Source organism: Sciurus carolinensis, chromosome 18 (assembly GCF_902686445.1).
Source record: "Sciurus carolinensis chromosome 18, mSciCar1.2, whole genome shotgun sequence".
In the NCBI taxonomy this organism is placed as follows: domain Eukaryota; kingdom Metazoa; phylum Chordata; class Mammalia; order Rodentia; family Sciuridae; genus Sciurus; species Sciurus carolinensis.
In genome coordinates this window covers 26,410,996-26,433,608 of record NC_062230.1, presented here as the reverse complement: position 1 = coordinate 26,433,608, position 22,613 = coordinate 26,410,996, and the positions used below count along the sequence as shown (strand labels likewise).

Here is a 22,613-nt window from a genome sequence, read left to right as displayed (position 1 = left end):
ATTTCAACCAGGATACTAGATCATTCTTGGGAACACATTTTTTTTCCTTAAAGAGAAGGAAAATTTTGCCAAAGATTAAGGATGATACTATGTATAACAGATGACTGTCCCCCCAAATTCATGTTAAAGTCCTTATCCTTTGAGGTCCTTAGGTTATTGGTACAAAGGGGATTGTGGAACCTAGTCAAGTCCTGTGCTTCCTGGCTTCTTGTGTGACCACTCGCTTTGATGTGTCCTCCTACCATATGCTACCAAACCTTAGACCCAAACTAATGGTGCTACTTGACCTTGGACCTGAACCTCCAGAACTATGAGGGGGAAACAACAACAACAACAAAAACAAAACAAAACAAAAACAAAAAGAAACAAAAAACAAAAAACCAACCCTTTACTTCATAAGTAGCCTGTGTCAGGTATTTTGTTACAGTGACTGAAAACTGATCAACACAGGTGGTAGAGTGCTCTGGTTCCCTATCCTGTGAGAGTAGAAGACCTATTTAAGCATACCCCAGAGATGGGTGGGAGCAAAGTCCCACTATTGAATGTGGGTGCCAGAAGATTTGGGTGTAGGGGTGATGAGTCAGAAAAGGCCATAAATTTCTTTGTTTATGTCCACATAAAGCAAAGGTTGCTCAGAGGACTGGATAGATACCATATCTATCCTTAAGAATAAGGATGGAAACAATTCTTTAAAGCTATCTAATGTTATAATAGAAGGCAAGAGGTTTACTTTATTCACAAATCCAATTAGTGATTCAACATCATGGTTCTTTTCTTACATAGGTAACTGGCAAGGCCTAGAGTTACCACCAAGCCTGCTAAGGCAGCCGCAGCAGCTATCATTCTAGAAGCTGCATCTCCAGAAATACCAGGTCCTTTGGAGTCTCCAGCATCTGGAAAGGAAGCACACATTCAAGTCTTAGGGTTTGTTTAAAGTGTGAGTTGAGCCTTACATATTGTCTTTCCAAAAGGAGGACATGAAGTTAAGCCTCAGGAACTTCTTTGGCAAGTTTGCAACTGGGCAGGGCCTTACCCTGTGACCCATCCTCCCCTGCTTCATGCTCATCTTTCTTCCTGCCACCCGCACCTGCTTTTTCCCCGTCTCTGGTCATATGATCATAATGCTAATAGTTAGCCATCCCTCTGTGTGATCTCAAGTTGCCAGGGATTTAAGGCAGCCGAATATCAAGTTCTAGGCCCAAAGACTATCTGAGGTGAAGACAAAGGATAATGGGATCATCTAATACAAATGAAGCTCGTCAGTGGCAAGGAAAAGGATGCTCATGCCTTTGGACCTACCAATCCTATTAGAAACAGATCTTAAATTTCTTGTACAATAGGCAGAGAGCCTCTTAAAGATCTAGCATGGCAATACAAGTACATGGAAGTAACAACGTCCACGATGGGTTGTGAATGAGGACCATGGCTAAGGCACTGTATGGCTGTCAGTGAGGAAGCTCTCTGCAGATATAAGGCGACTAAGACAAGTGCAGATCAGTGGGTAGCATATGTGAGCCCACTTGTGTTAAAGGGGAGTGTCCAGAAGGGACTGCAAAAAGCCCCTTTGGGATGGGAGACTGTCTTTTATTCCCCCCTTGTTTAGATTTATTATGAGCATGTAAAAAGGGAAAGAAAAAAAAACAAAAAAAAAAAAAAAAAAACAACTTAAGTCTAGGAAGCATTCCAAGCCTTAAATCAATACCTCTGAATGAAGAGTTATCTGATAACAGGAGAATAGGTCCCGGGAGGCTGAGTGTCATTTTGTCCTCTTCAGTGGCCCCTGTGGCTGAAAGCAGGGAAAAAAAAAAAATGTTGTGTCTGACCTCTGGAAGAGCATCTGATAGGTAAGTTTACAGAATCCCTGAGATGCTCCAGGTTTCTCCTTCATGTATTTGGCCTGCTTGTGCAGGAGAGGACATGGCCCTTTCCATTAAACCGGAATGGATTCTCAAAGACCTTGTCCACAGAACTCAATCTGCCCATCTTGGGCTCATCATATAGGTAAAGGAAGATGGGGCCGAGAGGTCTCTCACTTTGTAAGGAATGAGTTACATCCATCTCAGGATGCTGCAGGCACAGTGGAGGGGACAAACATTTGTGTCCAAGTGAAGACTGAAGTATGTCTGTCCTCAAAATCTTCAGTTCTAAAAAGGTTGAGGGATTGCTTTGAATAAGATGCACATCACAAGCATTTTAGATTTTTACCTCGACGGGGCCTTGATGATGTGGGACAAGTCACAGAACACAGAGGGGAGTCTGGAGAGAGCCGATTGCAGATTAAGGCACTGCAGTGGAAATAGACCTAGAGAGAGAAGAGAGCTGGGTGGAATCAAGGCACTCACATTTAACCAGAGAAGAGAGCTGGGTGGAATCAAGGCACTCACATTTAACTTACATGAAGGCAACTTCATGATCACTTACCAAGCTAGGGAGCACCTGAGCCTCCGATACAAAGGCAAAAGTCTTCACATCAAACCTCTGATACTGAAGAGGATAAGTCATGGAGGGGCCAACTGAATGGAAGGTGGTTTGGTAGTTGTCCAGGTTATATTCACAGCTAGGAAGCAGGGAGGGACATCAGTCACATGCATCCCACATGCCCATTTGCCCAAGTCATGATACCTGCAGGACTATAGATATATCTGCCTTCTACCAGTACCTCTGTTTTACTTATATAACTTTCTGATCTGACCTATCCAATGCTACCCATGAAGTCATTATTTATAACTATTTTTATAGTATGTATGAAAACTAGGAAATTTGTCTGCCAACTGAATTCAAAGTTATAAGTGCATTACTTCAGAAGATACTGGATTAATTATTTCTATTAATTTACATGCTGGTCACGTCCCAGGCAGTATGTTTGTGATGAAAGTAGAGAACTCCTGCCTCTGTTTTACATGCTAGCAAGGGGTGATACTCACAGGAAACACTTGGTATTTACCAAGAGATAAACAGACCAGGGTAAGAGATAAGGAGGGTCAAGAGACACCCTGTGGAGAAGGGCAACCTGAGCAAGTCCTCAGGAGAGGGAATGAGAGGCAACTGTGTTGGCTGTACACAGTCCTAGGGCAGGAGTGGACATGGAAGATGGGAGCTTAGCAACAGACTCCCATGACGTCAAGAAAGCTTGGCATTCTCTGTGGATACAGACCCCTGGGTAGGACACTGCAGGCAGAGCCGAGAGGACAAACGCCACGTCCAAGTGTATACATAGTTACAACCCCATGGCATCATAGTCTTCAGTTTCTAGATTAAGCTCCACCACTTAATAACTAGCACACAGCAATGCTTAAGTGGCAATCTTGGGCTTCATGAAGCAAGAAGACTAGTGTTCTCCCCACAGTTGGATGAGGCTCAAATGATGCATGTGGAGTACACAGCATAGCACCTAGCACATGGTAAGTGATGGGCAAATGAATAGGGAATGGGACCCCCCTTTTTGTCCTGATGGAGTAGTAGAGCTTGACTCTCTTGGGGGAGGATCCTATTCCTTAAGATTCCAGTGTAACAGGAAAGCAGCATGAGCCATCAGATTAGACCCAGGATGGACGTCTAGGGGACAAGGACAGAAATCAGGGTCTTGTGAACAAACACTCCTCTAATGCCTAAGAGGGTTTATTCTTGCATCAGTGCCGAGTCCCTAGTGGACTGTCTGGGCAGCCTATGGTACAGGGAGCACCTACCCATCCACGACAATATTCCACTGGGGAAGAGAGGCAGGGTCCACGGTCGAGGTTGCCCAGCAGTCATCCAAGACCAGCTTGATGTTGGGGTCATCCCTGTTTAGGACCCTGACTTCCATGTAAATGGGTTGGCGGAGATATTTCACTATAGGGTACTCATTGTTCTCATAAGGTCGTTGATACGTTTTGTCTGAAATGAGAAGGAAGCCTCTTCAGTTTCAAGCTGGCAATGGCAGCAACATATGCTTACGTAGCTTCACTACTATTCCATTAGCATGGCATCAGAAAGTTCACAGAGAAAAGTCCAAGAGTGTTTAAGGAAATAGCACAAGCTGCAGCGTGTCACTTGCTCACCTGGGTAGGTTTGCAGGATCAATACAAGGGGACCAGGCTTCACAGGGGCTGCTGGAGGAGGAAGACTTTTGACATTGGCCTTTAGTAGCACATCATCCCTGTTGTAATAGCACTTCACTGTCATTCTGTAAGAACGTATGGAATGGCACAAAGAATTTTAGGTTAACGGACTTCTTGAATTTAAAGCTTAAAAAAAAATGTTAACTGTTTTCACACCTGAATTCACTATCTCTGGATATTTTACTTGGAGGAAGATCTGTCCAGAGAGCCTGTATTTCATTTTCATAGATGACTTTATCATCTTCAAACTTAAAGAAATATTTGAGAAAGTTGGTTACCAACCAGTTACTTCATAGGTTGTCTTAACATTTGACCATCAGCCAGTACTAACCTTACGTCTTGTTCCACATCCATTCAGGGGTATGTGAAACTGTACCCGCCTCTGAGACTGATCTTTGAAGACAGGCTGGCAAGATGAGTTTCCCACCCTGAGGGTCTCTAAGTTGAGAGATGGTTTTGTTTGGTGGCTGTAGACCTCGAAGTCCATAAACCCATCTTGGGAACACAGCTCTCCTGTAACTAGGCCACAGTGAAGGTTTAGAGAAAATTCGTCTGTCTTGTGAAACCATTGTCTGCCAATCTTGAAGTGTTACAGTGGAATGATCCCAACTTTTCACAGGAGGCACCGGAATGTCTTAATGTCTTAATGTTTGGGAAATGCCTCGACAAGCAGCTTGAGTCACAAGGAAGCCTAGGCAACATTTAAACTGTTCAGTATCATCCAAAGAAGGACCAGAGAGTAAAAGACCAGGGGAGATCTATGATGAGGGCTAAGGCGACTAAAAGATCAGACTCAAAGTGGCTTTCAATATGGTACCTTGTGAGGTTATATCCCTTCTTTCAATAGTATGGGTGCTGACAGGACACTCAAAAACTATGGATTTTGGAATTTTTGGATTTAGGAACACGTAACTGGTAAAGTTTATGCAAATATTCCAAAACTCTAAAAAAGACTGAAATTTGTAACTTTTCTGGTCCCAAGCATCTTGGATAAGGGATGTCAGCCAATAATCACAAATCTTGAGTGGTTTGAGAAGCTGAGGCAGGAACTAGTTTTTCTTATTTGACTAGATCTGCTACAGATCAGAGAGCCAACAGAAGCAGAGGCAATCTGAACAAGAGGTGACATCCACTCAGCATTCCTTCTGGGGGAATATGTATGATATGGGGAAGATCTTTTAAACTTTCATGGTCCATCTAGTTAGGAGTTTGAAGCATCTTTACATAGATAGTGGGCTCAGGTCTCTAACCCCCCAAAACATGATTTAAAACATGGGACAGTTACAGCAAGATCTACCTACATGAATATTGCATGGTAGCAGCTAGATGCTGATTAGTTTAAACCACAAGGAAAAAAAAAAAAAAAAAAAAAAAAAAAAACCAGAATTTTTATGTTTTTCCACGTGCACGAGAGGAGCCAAGGAAGAAAAAAAGAAAAAGTAGACTTTAATAAAACATTTTACCTATAGAGACTGGTGACTCACAGAGACACTCAAGCTCAGTCACCATGGATACCATATCCCGTTGAAAGTAAAAGGTCAGCTTGAGTGACGGTAAGTAGAACTGATGGCTGAGGCATTTTTCAGAGGACTGAAATGGGAGAAGAATGTCAATTAGCAGTCACAGTCACTCTGGGGCCCAGAGCAGGAGACAGGAAGGAAGTCCATTGAATACTTGCAGGGCACACTGCAGACTTATCTGGTTTCCCTCTAAGCCAAACAAGAAAGACCCTATCAATGCCCAAGATCAGGATGCTTCCCCAGGCAGGAAATTTATTGCTTTAAACTCATGCCCTGAAGTACCCAGCACTGCATGCTCTTTGTACTGGGCACTAAAGCTTGAATGAACAGATCAAATTCCAAAGAATACTGAAGTACCCTGCCAAGCCAAGTCTGAGTCAAAAGGACTACAGAAGTTGCAAAACGCTATTGCAAAATGCACACCCGACATAAGATTACTCTCTGGTGTCCCTGGCAATTACATCAGTCAAGACTGGCCTCAGTGAGGACAGCAAGAGACCCTTTTGTTTGGATCAAGTCATCCTGTTCTTAAAGCAGAACAGGTTCATTAAATGTTTGACAAGAAATCTGTACTCAAATGAGCTGAGAAAAACTCAGGAAAATTTCCACTGCCAGAGGTTAAAGAGACTCGATGTTGGACAGAACTTTAGTTACTTGAAATATTTTATGTGAAATTATCAATGGAGGCCTTTAAATCTATCATGGTGGCAATTAGAGTTTAAGGGCACATCCTCAACTGTGTAAGTATTACCCACAAGAGAATACTTCAAGGCAGGCATTCATGAAGTGCCGAGGTCGATAAAGGAACATACTTTTGTCTTGAGAAGAGTTTTGCTGATATGCAATCTCAAGCCATTTGTTGCCTCAGTGTTAATTCCATTGTCCTGCAGCTGACCCACCGGGATGTTCCTATTTTCAATGCTCACAGTCGTTAGTTTCCCAGGAAATTCTGGTACAGCAAGAGTCATGTGTGTGCCATTACAAGTCACAGAAGGATCTGGAAAATTAACAAAAACTTCCATTACTACCTTTCAGCCCCCAGAACAGTGTCTCCCATTGCTGAGGTAACTTCCTGGGGCCTCACCTAACACACAAATAGCTTGCGACGAGAAACTGATCTTCTGCCCCGGAGATACAAACGAAAGCTTCAGAAGCGCAGTGTAGAGGCGACTGTTTCCCTGCTGGAGAGACAACATTTTGGAAATTGGTTTATTTGAATCCCTAACAAGAAAGGATGCTCAGGGCAAGAATATACTCAAGTTTTGGATGCCCTTTGGTACGAAATGGGATGGAGGCATTTTGTCCCTAGTCCTAATCTTGTCCTAACATCTGGAAGACAAGTGCTGTCCATGGGCAGGACCTCTAACTGATTATGGGCAGGTATGAGCAAGAGGTGGCCTTATTCCATGACTATTTTACAGTATCAGCAGTCAGAAAGTTTACTCGACTCTGCAACCTGCTTTTGCTCAAAGTGAAATAGGACAAGTTTTGCCAGAGTGGCTGACATTTGAGCACTTATGTGCCAGGCTTCCTATCCCAAGGACAGTCATGCGTCACAGGGATACTTCCTGAGAAGTGTCATTAGACGATTTTGTCAATGTGCCAGAGCATACTTACGCAAACCTGGTTGGTATAGCCCACTGTATACCTAATAGACGGTTGGGTTTTATACATGTAGCAGCGTACTAGGTTTGTTCATCCCAGAATCACAACATATGCTTTGTGCTACAATGGCACTATGGCTATGCCTTTACTAGTCAGTGAGAACTTCAACTCCATTATAATCATGTGGAGCCACCATTTCACAGGGTCAATCATTGACCTAAACTTGGGTATGCAGCACCCGACTGCACCTTAAATACATTGATTAAATTTAGTGTCTCATTGTTGGCCTAGAAAACACCAAAACAATTTAGAACAATGTGACCCAAACTGAACACCTTACTTCATAGGCTTTTTAGAGTACCCTTGTTCTATATTACTCACCTTGGCCTGTTTTCTCCCTATATCACCATTTCATCTGAAGTACCCATTGAAGTGCTTGCCACATGGTAGGCATTAAAATACTGCTGAGTGGGTCATCTTCCCAATTGTTGGGGGACATGGTTGACCTCATGCTTAGAAATATTGTTCTGTGCCCTAGTGGTGTTACAAGAAAATTTTCACACTTACCACATAGTGAGTTACTCCAGTGGCAGTGAATGGCATGTGGACAGTCATCCTCTGGCTGTCAATCAGTAGACTAAATCCTTGTCTTAGGGCCTCCTGCAGGCTCAGCTTATGGGTACTTGAACTATTGCCAACCTCAATGATCCATCCAGTATCAGATTTGTTCATCTGAAAAAACTTTGTTTAGGAAGGCTGGTGCTCATTCGATCACAAGATGGTTGATTAGTATCTTATACAACTTAAACTGTTTAATGTTTTACCAGATTAATGTCAGATTTAACAGATTCAAATGTAAGATTTACTCTTAAAATTACTTTCATACCTCACCATCATCAGCGAAGCCAGAGATGATTTGTGGAAAGGAAAACTGGAAAACAAAACAAAACCAAAAATGAATCATAATGTGAAACTTCTATTTGAAGGAGAAAGTTTCCAAAGTCATGCCACCTTCCAGTATGCAGAAAACAGAGTAACTTCTTTGTCATTCTTACACCAAGAGGCCTGGTTGTGGGGTACAGCAGGAAAAGCACAGGGCCAGCCGTGAATCCCAGTTGTGGCCTCAGATGTCATTTCACCCAAGTTTGAAACCAGAAGGCAACTGGAAGATATAAGCTTCCTTCCGCTGTAATTTGAGATACTAGGTTCTTAAATGTGCAGCCTTTTACTAAGTCCATGAAAATCAAGCACAATGTCAAGCCACCCTGTTCATTTTGATAAAGTATGTTACTTCTAGTCATCCATTGTTAACCTTGTCCATGCTAAACTTTATGCAAATGTGATTGAGCTATTAGGCTCGCTATATCTAAGCATCTGGGATGGGTCCTGGATTGGGGCAGGTATCCAGTTTGTCAAGTGGTTATTAATGAGAGGATAGAGACCATTTGAACTCCATTGATGGGCAAGATGTGCTAAATACTGGATGTGTACTCAGTTAATTCTTGGAGTCACCCTATCAGGGGAGTATTATTGTTCCTCTGGACTTGGAAACAGCCTCAGTGTGGATAAGAAATTAAACGATCGTCACATAGCAAATATAGTGAATGCAGGATTGAAATCCTGGTCAATGTCCAAGCCCAGATCTGTCTAGAGCACCACTTTGTTGCCCCTGTGGCCATACAAGAAGCCGTCAGTCTGCTTCACTTACAGACACAAAATCCTTCATGCAGACTGTGGATTCTGAAAGCCTGTGGATCTCCTCCACCTGCATAGCTGGACAGAAGAACTGATACAGGCCATCCCCAGGTCTTGAAGCAGCACCGTGGTCGGTGATTCTGATGTTTATCTCGTGTCCACGAGGCTGTGTGCAAACGGCATAGTAAGATCAGAGTAAGTCCTGGTACTTCAGTGAGAAAAGCGATTCCAGAATACCACCTGACCCAGCAGAGGGGCAAAACCCTTGAATTTATCAAAACTACAAGTTCTGGAAGGCACCTCATTCCTATGCCAGGAGATTCTGTAGACAGCTCTATTGAGATCGTAAATATTTATATGTTGACAGAAGAGTTTAGCAGTAAGAATAAGAGTTTAGTTTTTCTCTTATATTTCTCCCATGTCTGGGTATCATGGTCCTGGCTGAGTGGGACTGGTAGGGAACTTCTACCCAGGTGATTCAACTATACCCATTGAACACTTAAGTATCAGCCATTGTGCCGGCAGAGCTGCCTTTGATGTTACCTCCGACCTCTGTCTAAAGTATAGGTCTGCTAGCCTTTTCTTAAGTTAATTTTTCTAGACCGAGCCACACATTGCACTTAAAATTTTTCTTTAAAGCCCCTCGGGGTGGTGCACACCTATAATCCCAGTGGCTTAAGCAGAAGGATCACAAGTTCAAAGCCAGCCCTAAGCAATTTAGCTAGAGCCTGTCTCAAAATAAAGGACTGGGTGTGTGGCTTAATGGCTAAGTGCCCCTGGGTTTAATCCCTGGTACAAAAAATAAAATAAAATTCTTTAAACCATTTTTAGCTCAAGAACCATTGAGGACAGGACAGGAGCTAGATTTGATCATCCATAGGTTGACATTTGCAAATCCCTGGCCTAAGGAAATACAACTCTAAGACCTTTGAAGTTGGGAAGGTCTTTTTTAGATGGAAATTTTAGTCACTAGAGATTTTCAAGAAGAGCACCTCAATCAAGAACACGTGGGACACGTTCAGAGTGGGAGAAAATCTTTTCCACATGCACTTCAGATGGAGCACTTATCTCCAAAATTTATAGAGAACTTACAAAACTTTACACCAAAAATAAAGAACCCAATCAATAAATGGGCCAAGGAACTGGACAGACACTTTACAAAAGACATACAGGCAATTAATAAATATATGAAAAAGTGTTCAACATGTCTAGTAATTAGAGAAATGCAAATTAAAACTCTAAGATTTCATCTTACTCCACTTAGAATGGCTATTATCAAGAACACAAATAATAGATGCTGGCATGGATGTGGGGGAAAGGGCACACTTTTACATTGCTGGTGGAATTGCAAATTGGTGTAGCCATTCTGGAAAGCAGTGTGGCGAATCCTCGGAAAACTTGGAATGGATCTACCTTTTAACTAAGTTATCCCCTCCTTGGTTTATACCCAAAGGACTTAAAAATCAGCATACTACAGTAACAGACACCTCAATGTTTATAGCAGCTCAGTTCACAATAACTAATTATGGAACCAACCTAGATGCCCTTCAACAGATGAATGAAGAAAGAAACTGTGGTATATATACACAATGGAGTATTATTCAGCCATAAAGAATAATATTATGGCATTTGCAAATAAATGGATGGAATTGGAGAATATCATGCTAAGTGAAATAAGCCAATACCCCAAAAAACAAAGGCCAAATGTTTTCCCTGATAAGTGGAAAATGATATATAATGGGGGTAAGGGGTGGAGAGTGAGAGAAGAATGGAGGAACTTTAGATTATGTAGAAGGAAATAGGGGGTATGAAAAAGGGTGGAATGAGACATCATTACCCTATGTACATGTACGATTACACGAATGGTATGAATCTACATCTCTCACAACCATGGAAACGAAATGATGTACCCCATGTGTGTACAATGAATCAAAATGCAGTCTGTAAAAAATTAAGAAAAAAGCTCATTATAAAAGTAATTTCTCAAATAAATCCATACAATTTTCTAAAAGAAAAAAAAAAAGAGCACCTGACTTACTTCGTTGGACAACCACAGATGGCTTATTTTAAAAACCTGTTTATGGAGCAAGCACCTAAGGCTATACCTATACAAAGCAGAGACTGTAGGCTACTTGAATCAGGATCAGATGATGTGGCCTGTTAAACCAATTTCTGGGTCTTACCCCAGACCTACCTCAAAATTAAATTTATATTTTCCTACTTCTCCAGGTGATTCTTTGCACACTAAAGCTTGAGAACTGCGGTGACAGGTTGCTTTCATTACTCCTAGCAACCCCTATTGGGCAATACTGTTGCTTGGCAATAGAGAAGCCCTCATTGCTTAGCTACATTTGCTTTCTAACACCTGTTTGTAGGCTAGAGGTTCTGTATTTGCTAGCACCAAAATAGCCTTCCATCTCACAGAGAGGTCACTGATAAAAATAGTTCATGATTGAGCATTTGTTTTGTTTAGGTTATGTGCCAAATCTTCATCTAGTGGAGTATCAGTCTTCAGTTACCCCGTGGAGTGGGTACCATTACACCCATCTTCCAGCAGACAAAGACACTTAGGCAACTTGCTTGAGACCACATCTAGTTAGCAGCAGACCCAGGGCTTCTCAGTATTGGTCTTTCAGACTTACCACTGTTATGCAAGACTGCTTTGGGCAATGTAGGTTATGTAGCAGCATCCTTGACTTGTACCCCTTGGATGCTGGCAGCAGCCCCCTCCCCACCTATGAGTATGATAACCAGCCATGTCTTTGTACTTAGCGAAGTGTCCTCTGGGAAGGTTAAAAAAATCCAAACCAAACCACTGCACTCTGGTTTATTTGGAACCACTACATTACTCCAAAGCCTAGCTCCTTAAACGCCAAGTTGCCAACCAGTAGCTCCTAGGTTACGCTGCCCAACTCACTCCTTGAAAACAATCACTTACCACTTTCCTGGTACAGGTTTCATATGGGACCTTCAGGGTAAGATTTGCTGAATCCAACTCCAGGGCATAAGTGCAGTTCAGCATTTCAACACCAGAGGAATCTGCAGAAACCAGAGCAGGTTAGACAGGTGATGGCTGACAAGTCCATTTCAGTGACAATCTGCCAAGAACACAGAGCCAAGACTGGCAGTCCATTTCTAAAGGACTATGGTCACTTCACATTTGACCCCACTGGGCGATTTCATTCAGGCTCTGAGATGCTGTGGCTTGCATCCAGAAGTTTCCTAGGAGATTCTGATGTAAGACATACACTTGGTGGCATCACGTAGGCAGGGACCTGGCAACAGGGGAGTTGGATGCCAGTTGCTGCAACATTCAGATTCTCTGCGCACCACATAGGCAAGTCCTGAACCCGAGTTTTCTAATTAGGACTCAGATGAGAGTGTATGTTACTTACCCACCACAGATGCTTGCCATTTCTTGGTGCCATGCGGGTTTGGTAAATTGACTGTTACTCCATTTTCATTGCAAAGGAAAATGCCTGGAGAGGAAAGGAGGCATTTGGGATTCCAGAGCTCCAGGAGAAACACTTCCTATAGAAGTGTATGGAGAGACCCTTCCTGATGAGCATTAAGGAAGGATGCCGGGTAAAACCGCAAAGGATGGCCCCGACCCTTCGGGAGCTCACAAGTTGGTAAGACAAACACAACGCAATATCCCGAGAACTGAGAGGAAGGTATCAAACACCCAAAGCTTTCTCAAGGTCCAGGGATAAGCCCAGACTAGGGTTAACAAGCAAGTCTGCAGAAGCCAGGTCAGAACCTTGACAATGGAGCCGATGGAGATGGTAGTTCTATAAAGAACTGAAAAACAAAACCTCTGACGACAGGTTTTTCAAGTTGAAGTTGAAAATTCTGGGTAAGCCTCAGGGCACATTTCTTTTTTAGACCAAATTCTGCCCACGACCTGCCTTTCTGCAACTTCTGCCTCAGATAAAATCTTGAGGAACTTCTGTTTCAGGGGAACAGCTCCGATTTTTCCTGTTATGTTGATGCTTCCTTTAAGCATGAGTTTACAGTTGAAGACTACGGATCCTGGAGATCGGTCTGTGACCGCTGTGGCTTCTTCTGAGGCAAGAGGGATTAGAAAAGCAGTACAGTGTTCTTGCAAACTGATGACATAGCCAGCCCATAGGGAGGAGGTAGGATGACCTAGTGACTTGACCAAAGTAAACAAGGGGGTCAGTTGTTTTTGTTGCCTGGCCAGCTAGGAATTTGCCCATAACCTGTCCTCAGAGGTAAGGTGACATCCTCACCAGAAAGGCATACCTGGGAAGTCAGGATTCACAGAATGAGGAACTACCAAGTTCGCTGAAGTCACAAGGGTGAAGAGAAAAAGTGACCTATAGGTGTTAGAAGAAAACAGGAGTGAAAGTAGAGGAAAATGAATTTTCTTTTTTTATTATTTTTTTCCATATTTTTTAGTGGTGCATTATAGTTGTACATAATGGTAGGATTCATTGTTACATGTCCATACTTGCACACAATGTAACAATATAATTTGGCCAATATCATCCCCAGTATTTCCCCTTTCCTTCCCCTGGTCCCTTTCCTCTATTGATGTCCCTTCAATTTTCATGAGAATCCCCCACCCCCACCCCTACACACCTCTTTTCCTTTTTCCTCTCTAGCTTCCGCATATAAGAAAAAGCATAGACCCTTGGCCTTCTGAGTCCAGCTTAATTTTGCTTAATGTAATGTTCTCAAGTTCTGTCCATTTAAGGAAGAATGAATTTAAGCAGACATCCCTTCTCCCTGATTCCAGAATTACTCACCTCCAACCTGCGCAGCTTGGGGGCCTCCCAGAACCTCCTCTCTGTCTGCACGCCATGGCCAAAACGCCACCAATCAACCAGGCAGAGGGTGGGTGGCTCTGTGCTGTTATAGCAGGGACCCCGCCCCTTCACCACTGGGGGCACCTGAATCTTCTCAGCACAGCTGAGAGGGAGGGATTTGGGAAGGAAGCGGCATCTGCCTTCCTGCCCCTTGTCTTGGGTATTCTGCCAGCTGCTTCTGCGGGTCAGTCATGAAACCAGAGTTCCCTGAAATTGGCTGTAGGTGAGTGAATTGTTTTTGCCGTAACTTTGGGAAAAATTAGGATCTTTTGGAGACAAAGTACTTACAACTACAACGTATGAGGAAGAAGGGTGATGGGTTTTATTGAGTAAGGAACAAGTCTTGTTCACGCTAAACCTTTCCTTTAAGCTTTAGTGTCCTGGCTATTGGAGTCACCCTGGTAATGGGCACTTAAAAAAAAAAATGAAGCATTTACCTTCAAAAATAAAAATTTAACCTTACTGCAAAAGATGGATACAAAAGATGGATGTATCCCCTTTAAAGAAGGATACAAAGAAAAGGTAAGTCATCCATAATCTCCCTACTATTAATATTTCAATGTGTAACTTTAGAGACTTTTGCTAAAACCATCACATACTATTGAAACTAAAACTGAAACCTGGGAGTGAAGTTTACTGTTTGTTTTTGTTTTTTTTAACCTGCCGTTATTATTTACAACGTCATAAAATTTCTATGTCATATACAATGATCTCCATTATCATTTTTAAGGTTGCTTAGTATTCAACGCTTAAATAGAGCTGTTATTGATGGGCATTAAAATAATTTCAAATTTTTCATCATTATAAACGATCTGATGAACATTAATATACATTTCCCTGGTTAACCTTTAGCATGAATTCCTAGAAGTATAATTCCTGGGTCAAAGGGAGTAGTGAACTGAACAAGAATGCCCTATTATGTAGCACTTAGAAATTTATTGGTGGGGAAACTGAGGCAAGGCAATTTCTCCAAGCTCGGACGATTGAGTGTCAGAACCAGGTTGAGATCTTAGATTTCCTGAGGCCTAATCAATGGATCTTTGCAGCATCTCATTGCTCTTTGAGGAACCTAGATGTCAGCTCGGGTTCCATAACAAGTGAGCTGATTGAACTCTGCCCAAGTAGCAAGTTAGCATTCACAATGACTGCTTGATGTCTTGCCTTCGTGGTGTAATTTGAGTGATAATCTCCACTCTGACACAGTGTCTAGCATCTGAAATACCTTTGTCGTTGAGAATAGTGTTTCCCAGTCTTCCTTGATCAAAAGAATCACGTGGGACTCTCATTAGCGTCACAGATTCCTGGGGCCCACCCAAAAGCTGCTGAATCAGACTCTCCAAGGGAGAGGCCTGGATAAGAGACCCTTAACAAGCACCACAGTGTTTCTTATAATCAGGAAAATCTGAAAGGAGGCAAGAGGATGAGTGGATGCTATGGGTTAACCTCACCTGGGGAGCAGATTGGTTAGATCATGTCCCGGTGGAACTGGGACAAAAGTTACAAAGAAGTAGATTGGGGGCACTCAAGGTGGTGAAAGGATCTTGTTTCGGAGCGGAGTCTCTCTAGCAGTGGTTACTCCTCAAGCATATTTACCCCCAAACGACACCTTTACTACAAATGGAATTTGCTACCACCATGGCTAGATGGTTAAGAATGTCATCAAAAGGACATTAGAGGAAGGGGTGTGGGTGTGGGACTTAGAGACCTGTTGAGAAAGTGGTCAGAGGTGATGGGTTAAGGTGCCTGTTTGGCCCCTCCCCCAGCCCACCCCAGGAGACTGCATATTCCAGAATGAGATGTGTTGCTTTGGAAAGGGCAGCTTTGGTCAGAGCCCCAGCTTGGGGGTTTCTGGGAGGCTGAGAGGCAGCACAGAGACCCTGAGCAGGAGGCGTGGAGAGGAGAAGGTCCACGGTGGGCTGGTGAAGGTGGCGGACTGCACTGCAGCAGAGCTTAACTTGATCTATTTCTCCTGACCCAGGCCTGTGCTGTGCCAGGGACAGCCACCCAACAATTGGCCCCAGGCCCTTGGGGATCCATTTCTAGGATTCTGCTTTAGAAAATCCCTGTGTCCATGCACAAGGATGCACATGTGTTGAGTGAAGTCATCTTTAAAAACGAGGAAGAAATAGCTGCCACATAAGATGCTGTCTCCTTAGCAGTGAGTTGTAAAAACTAGTCTTTACAAAACTGACAGGTTCTGAATATCTCACTAAATAAACAGTGGTCTCTTTTAAAGGAGCCTTCTTAAGTTTGCTAATGTATGATTATAGGGCTGCTCCCTCTCCTCTTCTCAGATATCACAAGGCCTCTTCTCTCCTGCCAACCCCACAGCATTTCTTGAGGGAGTTTTAAATTGCTCTTATGCATTAAAGAAAGTTTATTGTTTTGTTGTTGCTGAATTTAGGTGATGCCTTCTTTTCTGAGGTGCAGTTCTTATGAAAAGGGTTCATAACACTTAGAGACTGAACCTTCGATCTTATTGTCCACAACTGTAAAAAATATTAACTGAAGGAGATGGATGAACTATGGAATATGCTTCAGCTATTAGATACGATTCTGTGGATCCATTCAAATCTACAAATGCTGAAGTGAAAGGTGGCCAAAAAATTGGACTTTATTGTGTTTTCATGTTTTGATTTAAAAAAAAAAAGTGAAGAAACTTCTCTGTATGTCTCTACTTTTCTGTAGGTACATGGATGTGTATTTGCATTGAAAATCTAGATGGGTCTTCCAGAGTGTTAACAGTGTCACCCAAGGGAAGAGACCCTGCAGGTGCTCAGTGAGACCACATGGCTGTAAAGCCATGGGCATTGACCACCATTGCCTGCTCTGATTTGATTGTGCCCTTGGTCTTTTGGTTTTAGTATATTTAATAGTATCTCTGAGACTAGGAATAGGAATGGGTGAGGATGACAACTTCTTGTTCTTTCTTTATTCACTTCTGTTCTGATTGAATTGTTCTAGTGATAAAATAGCCAACTAGAACAATTTGAAAATGGTATCAGCAACCTTAGCAAATCTCATCTCTATTGGAGTGACCTAGAACCAAGCATCATGGGCCAAAACTCAGTGGGGTACGGTTTCAATGCCCAGGTGAATGGATTTAGAGCAAGAGACTGCCAAAGTCCAGCTTCCATCACAAAATGAAAACAGTAAGTCTAAAGAGGTCTAGTGATTTTCCCAAGGTCATTTACCAAGTTAGTAACAGACAGCTCCAATGAGAAGCCACGTCTCTTGATGCTATCCCTGTCCCCTCTTCAATTTCATTTCCATTTTCTGTGTGTGCATGAGGAGGCGTTTTAAAACTCTGTGCTTTTCTTACAGTTCACTTAGCTTTAAAAGTACAAGATGACATTAATTAGAATTTAGCAGTATAAGATAAATAAGAAATAGACTTCTACCAGTTATGCTAATACAGATTAAAATAGCTTTCAAATATCAAATGTGAATTTAACTTGGCAAAATAAGACTGTCAACGAGAACATTCTTGAACATCATGTGGTAGTTTCTTTTTTTTCTTTTTTCTTTTTGGTACTGGGGATTGAACCCAGGGGCACTCAACCACTGAGCCACATCCCCAGCCCTTTTTTGTATTTTTATTTAAAGACAGGGTCTTGCTGAGTTGCTTAGGGCCTCACTAAATTGCTGAGGTTGGCTTTGAACTTGTGATCCTCCTGCCTGAGCCTCCCAAGCCACTGGGATTACAGGTGTTCACCACTGCACCTGGCTATGTGGTAGTTTCTTTAACATTGTAACTACAGTGGTGCAGTTCCCTTTTGGACAGACCCAGGTTGAACGAATCTTCTAACGGTAGTTTTTCTAATAAGAAAAAACAAAATAAAAATACTAGGACAAAGGCTTTGTCTATAAATGTAAAGGTAGGGCTGCTTGATGAATGAATGACAGAAAGCATAGAGGTTCTAAATAAAAGCTCATTTGTATGCAAATGTTAACTAAAATTCATTTACATATAAATGTTAACACACATTACTCTGTGCTAATAGCTGGGCAAGGGTTACCACAGAAATAAAGAGAAGGTTTTCTTAGCAATGTAGCATGTTCTTTTTAGTTGATAGAAAATAAAATAGTTGTCCCCAGATATCCTTGGGGGATTGATTCCAGGATCCCCCAACCATACCCAAATCCTCAGATGCTCAAGTCCCTGGTACGAAATGGCACAGTGTTTGCATGCAACCCATGCGCATCCTCCTGTATGCTTTACGTCATCTCTAGAAAACCTGTACTACCTCATACAGCATGATTTAGGGAATATTAATGAGAAAAATAATTCTCATACTCATGTTCAGTACAGAAGCAATTTGTTTCCCCCGAATATCTTTGAACTGTGTTTGGTTGAATCTGAGGTGGGAACCCACACATATGGAGGGCTGACTGTGTATTAAATTTCTTAAAGTGATTTGGTGGGTTAATTGAAAAGGTCCCACTTTTCTACCCCTCTCTGTATTCCCACTCTTTACATTGTGCTCTTCTAGTTGACTTGCTTCACCCTTTCCCCCCACATCTGCCTTATGAGTTGCACTGACCCACAGAATGTGTGTGCCTGTGTGCCTGTTCTGAGTCCAGTTCTCCAGAGGTCTTGCCCACCTATGCTGTCTCCATGAGATCCAGCCCCGGCCTAGCAGAGCCAGGCCATCCTGAAGCAGCCAGTCCTCTGCTGAGCTGCCAGCTGACTGCTGACAAGGTGAGGCCAGCCAGGGGCAGCTGATTCCAGAAGAACTGACTGACTGACTGCAGACTTGAGCTGAATCAGTGCCTGCTGTTTTAGACACCTGGTGTTGGGTGGCTTGTTATGCAGCACACTTATGGCAGTAGGTGTGTATGACTATTATTTAGAATTAGAGATCCTATTTCAAGATGATCCCAGTCTTTAATTATGAAATTGAACACATACTCCTTTAGGGGTGGCAAGAATTTATTGAGTAATCATGAAGCTATGAAGTCTCCAGAGAAGCAATGCATACTTATGTGAGCGCACACCATGTATACACACAGAGATTCACACACACACACATACACACACATACACACACACAGTCTTTGAGGGGTTTCTGATGGAGGAGACCAAATACTTAGGTAACACTCAAGACCCCATTGTAAAGGAGTAAACTTAAATATATACAGGGGTATATTTTTCTGTCTAGTATCATTTGCCCTTCTGAGAGTAGCACTGTGATATGGCTGTAAGGAAATCTCTTTCCCATGAGATGTAATCTGGGTGACACTCTATCAAGCTGCCTCCAGCACTCTTTGAATGAGTGGTAGGCATGTGACCAAAGCTAACCAGTCAACACTCTTTTTATGGAATCTGAAGTTCCATCAGGGTAACATGGGTTGGAGTTCAGCCCCTTCCCTGAAGGATTAGCTGTCTCTTAGATCCTAGGAGCCCTTCTGGTTTTGTGGGTATATATAAATGTTATCTCCAATTTTTCTTGTGTTTTTGAAATCTTATACAGAAAAGTTGAAAAACTAGAGCAATGAGCATGTATCGACCATCTGCAGAGTTCGACAGTTCTGATGCTTTTCCATATTTGCCTCATCATATCTCTCTACATGTTTTCATTGCAGAGTCATTTAAAAGTAAGTTGGGGGGCCAAGCGTGGTGGCTCATACCTGTAATCCCAGCAACTCGGGAGGCTGTGGCTGAACAATTGAAGTCTGAAGCCAGCCTCAACAACTTAGACCCTGTCTCAAAATAAAATATAAAAAGTGTTGGGGATGTGCCTCAGTGCTAAAGCAACCCTGGGTTTGATCTCCAGTATCATTCAGTCAATTAATCAATCAATGTAAGTTGTGGATATCATACTTCTAAATATATGATCAAGTGTCCTCTAAGAGTAAGGTCATATTCCTACATAACCACGATATCATTCTCTCTCCCAAGAAAATAACAATTCCACAATGTCATCTAATACCATCCAGATGAAAATTTTCCTAATTGTCTCAAGAATATGAATTATAGCTTCCCTTTTTATAAAGCAGGATCCACTTAAGTTTCATGCATTGAGTTTGGTTATGTCTCTTTAGTCTCTTCAAATACATAAAACAGTCCTTCAATTATTTATTTATTTTTTTTCATGACGTTGATTTTTTGTTTGCTACAGGTGGTTTTCCCACAGAGTGGCTTCATTTCTTACCAATTAATTGTTACTTAAAAAGCATTTTACCCAGATTTGGTTTCTGTTGCTTGAAACAGAAACACAAGATGTCAGATGAGCTGGGAATATTAAATGTGGGCAGGTAGGAGTGGTCCTTGGGGAGCAAGCCTCCTGACATTCATTGAGCATCTGCCTGAGCCAGGTCCTTGCTACGTGCCTCCTATGTGCAGAGAAAGGCAACAACAATGTCTGGGAACACCTGGATATGGAATTGATTTTCTCTATCCCAAATAGGTGTGCGACTTTGCTTGTGCTGAGTTTGGTTCAAGAACCAAACTCTAAGAGATTAGAGTTGTGTTTGTGTATACATTGTGTGTGTGTGCGTGTATGTGTGTATATATATATATATTTTTTTTTTTTTTTCTCAGAATGGTCTGCATATACTAGGACAGTGATGTAGCAAGAACTGGACTGCTAGTTTTTTATAGTGGTAATTATTTACCCTAAGTTACGCTTTTCTGCAAAGGTAATGTTTTTATATTAAGTATCCTTTCCTCAGCCACTCATTCTCAAAAAGAAATTTTTGCTGGCCATCTAGAATCATTGCAGTGTCATATCAGTCTCTGAATTTAAAGAATATAATTTCATTTATCTCTTCTAGGTAGACTTCCCTTTTCTATGTCATGTTTTTCCACCCCTTATCTAGTTACATCATCAATAAAAAGTCAGTAAAGTTTAAAGGCCAGATCTTATTTATTTGTTACTCTTAAAAATTCTTATTTTTGACTGGACTCAGATTTAGAAGTAGAAGCTCTCAGAGAGGACAGCCTGCGTCTCTTGGCAATCTGTTCCTGGAGTTTTTCTTTGGCTTCTTTCATTCTCTTGGCCAAAAGTTTGGCATACTCTGCAGCCTCTTCCTTATTTTCTTAGTACGTTATTTCTTCAGAGCTATTGTGTTGCATGGAGTAACAAGATGCTGAATCTTCGGTGCTTTGGTCCTAGGTTTTTTCCTTCCTTGTTTAAGGGTTTTCTGACAACATTGGCAGACATCATCTTCCTTAGATAGATTGAAAAGTTTTCGGATTCTACTTGCTCTTTTGGGTCCCAGTCTACAAGATACAGTAGTATCTGTAAGCCCAGGAATATCCTTCTCTCCTTTTTTTACAATAACCAAGTCAAGAACGCTCAGATTGGCATCCACAAAGCAACCTGGAACAGATTTGCACTTTCTCCAGTTGGCCTTGGTCTGTAACAGGAGTGCCCCTTACTCAGTAGCAGATGAATACAGCCATGGGTCAAGACACCCTGCTTCATGGGGAAACCTCCTTTGTCATTCCTACCACTGATTCGGACCACATGACCCTTCCATTCTTCATCCAGAGCATCAGCAGCAACTTCTCTGGCCATACGCTTCTCATCAAAAGTACGAAGTTTGCGTTCATTGTCCACTTCAATGCGTTTCTGGCAGCCAGTGGCTGGGAAAGAGATATTCAGCTTCATTTTGGAGCAGCTGACCTCCCACAAGGCACCACAAAAAAGAGCTGGGCTTCTGTTTTTAAGTGTGACAGGACTGTACTTGTTCAGGGAGTGTTTGTGTTAGGTGCTCACACAGCAGTAACGCCAAAGGACCAGGATAAGTTGTTCCTAAAACACACATGACTAACTTTTCTCTGTGTTGCCACTTCTGTTACATGTCCTTGACTAGATTGGAAAATTCTCCTACAAGTGTGTGTGGCTGTGTTTCTCCCTCTAATTCACCTGCAGTGGTACAATATGCAAGTGTCCTAAGACTTACAGCCCTATGAGGGCAGGTGTTGATATCCCCATGTCCCAGTTAGAACAGACTTTGTGATGGGTGGGGTTTGAGCAGAAATGTTGGAAAGGGTGACTAGACAGGTTTCCACATAGGTGCACAATATATATTTGGTGAGTGATTGGCACAAGGGAAATGAAGACAAGTCAGGATTTAATTGGTGTGAGAAGTTTCAAGGGGACACCATCACACTCAAAAAGTCATCAGATGTGCCTTTTGGAGCCCAACAGATACTGGTTTGAGTGAAGTGGGTTGGAAGCAAGGAAATAGTTTCTGCAGAATGAAAAATGGAAACAGACTGATTGCAACCATGGGGATGAGCATCAGCCCAGAGCAGCAGGGGCTGAGATGGACTGGGGAGTGCAGGTGTGGCCAAAGGGGCAGCTGCAACTCGGCTCAGGTAGAAGTTACTGCCATTACCTTCCATTTTTCACCTTGAAGTTAAAAATTCAGATTCTATTAAATTTCCTCACTGTTAAGTGTTGATATTTATTTTAAAAATATTTTCAAAATCCTGTGCCCACCAGACAAGCCATATTTAAACATCCACAAGCCATACTTACACCATTGACCACGGGAGTTTCATTTTTCAAAACCATGGTGACCACATGTGTTGTAGCCACGCTCCTCCAGCTCCCTCCAGATCTCCTTAGCTTCTCTGGGTCCTGGGTCAGGTGTGCACACAGCTCCGCCACAGAATGTGGCAGGTTGCCCCACAGGCACCAGCCTCAGTGCAGCTGGAGGTGATGAAATTCAGGCACGTTTCCATCTTGTTCTCCTGGGTTCCCATTTGCCCCTGCGGTTTCTAGTTTGCCCTTTCTCATCATCACTTCATGCCCTTCTTTCTTTCCCAATTGCTGCCCTACTGTCTCCAGGTACAACACCAAGTAGAAAAGAAAGCCTTACTGACAACCTGCTTCTGAAAGTCCAAT

At 42.4% G+C, this 22,613-nt stretch overlaps 1 protein-coding gene and 1 pseudogene across 1 annotated transcript; both read right to left on the bottom strand.

The window, feature by feature from the left end:
* Window positions 1–705: 705 nt before the first annotated feature.
* On the bottom strand, window positions 706–13,771 carry Zp2 (zona pellucida glycoprotein 2). Its single transcript, XM_047533888.1, has 18 exons — window positions 13,693–13,771; window positions 13,187–13,260; window positions 12,316–12,399; window positions 11,859–11,959; window positions 8,934–9,086; window positions 8,112–8,156; window positions 7,793–7,957; window positions 6,705–6,801; window positions 6,433–6,617; window positions 5,564–5,690; window positions 4,432–4,619; window positions 4,257–4,348; window positions 4,041–4,165; window positions 3,687–3,876; window positions 2,422–2,557; window positions 2,206–2,302; window positions 1,703–1,786; window positions 706–893 (listed from the first exon to the last, which is right to left on the bottom strand). Exons 1-18 carry the CDS (start codon window positions 13,746–13,748, stop codon window positions 748–750), a joined length of 2,145 nt encoding a protein of 714 aa, XP_047389844.1. The 5' UTR covers window positions 13,749–13,771; the 3' UTR covers window positions 706–747.
* Window positions 13,772–20,606: 6,835 nt separating this feature from the next.
* LOC124970601 (40S ribosomal protein S6-like) lies at window positions 20,607–21,368 on the bottom strand (annotated as a pseudogene).
* Window positions 21,369–22,613: the final 1,245 nt, after the last annotated feature.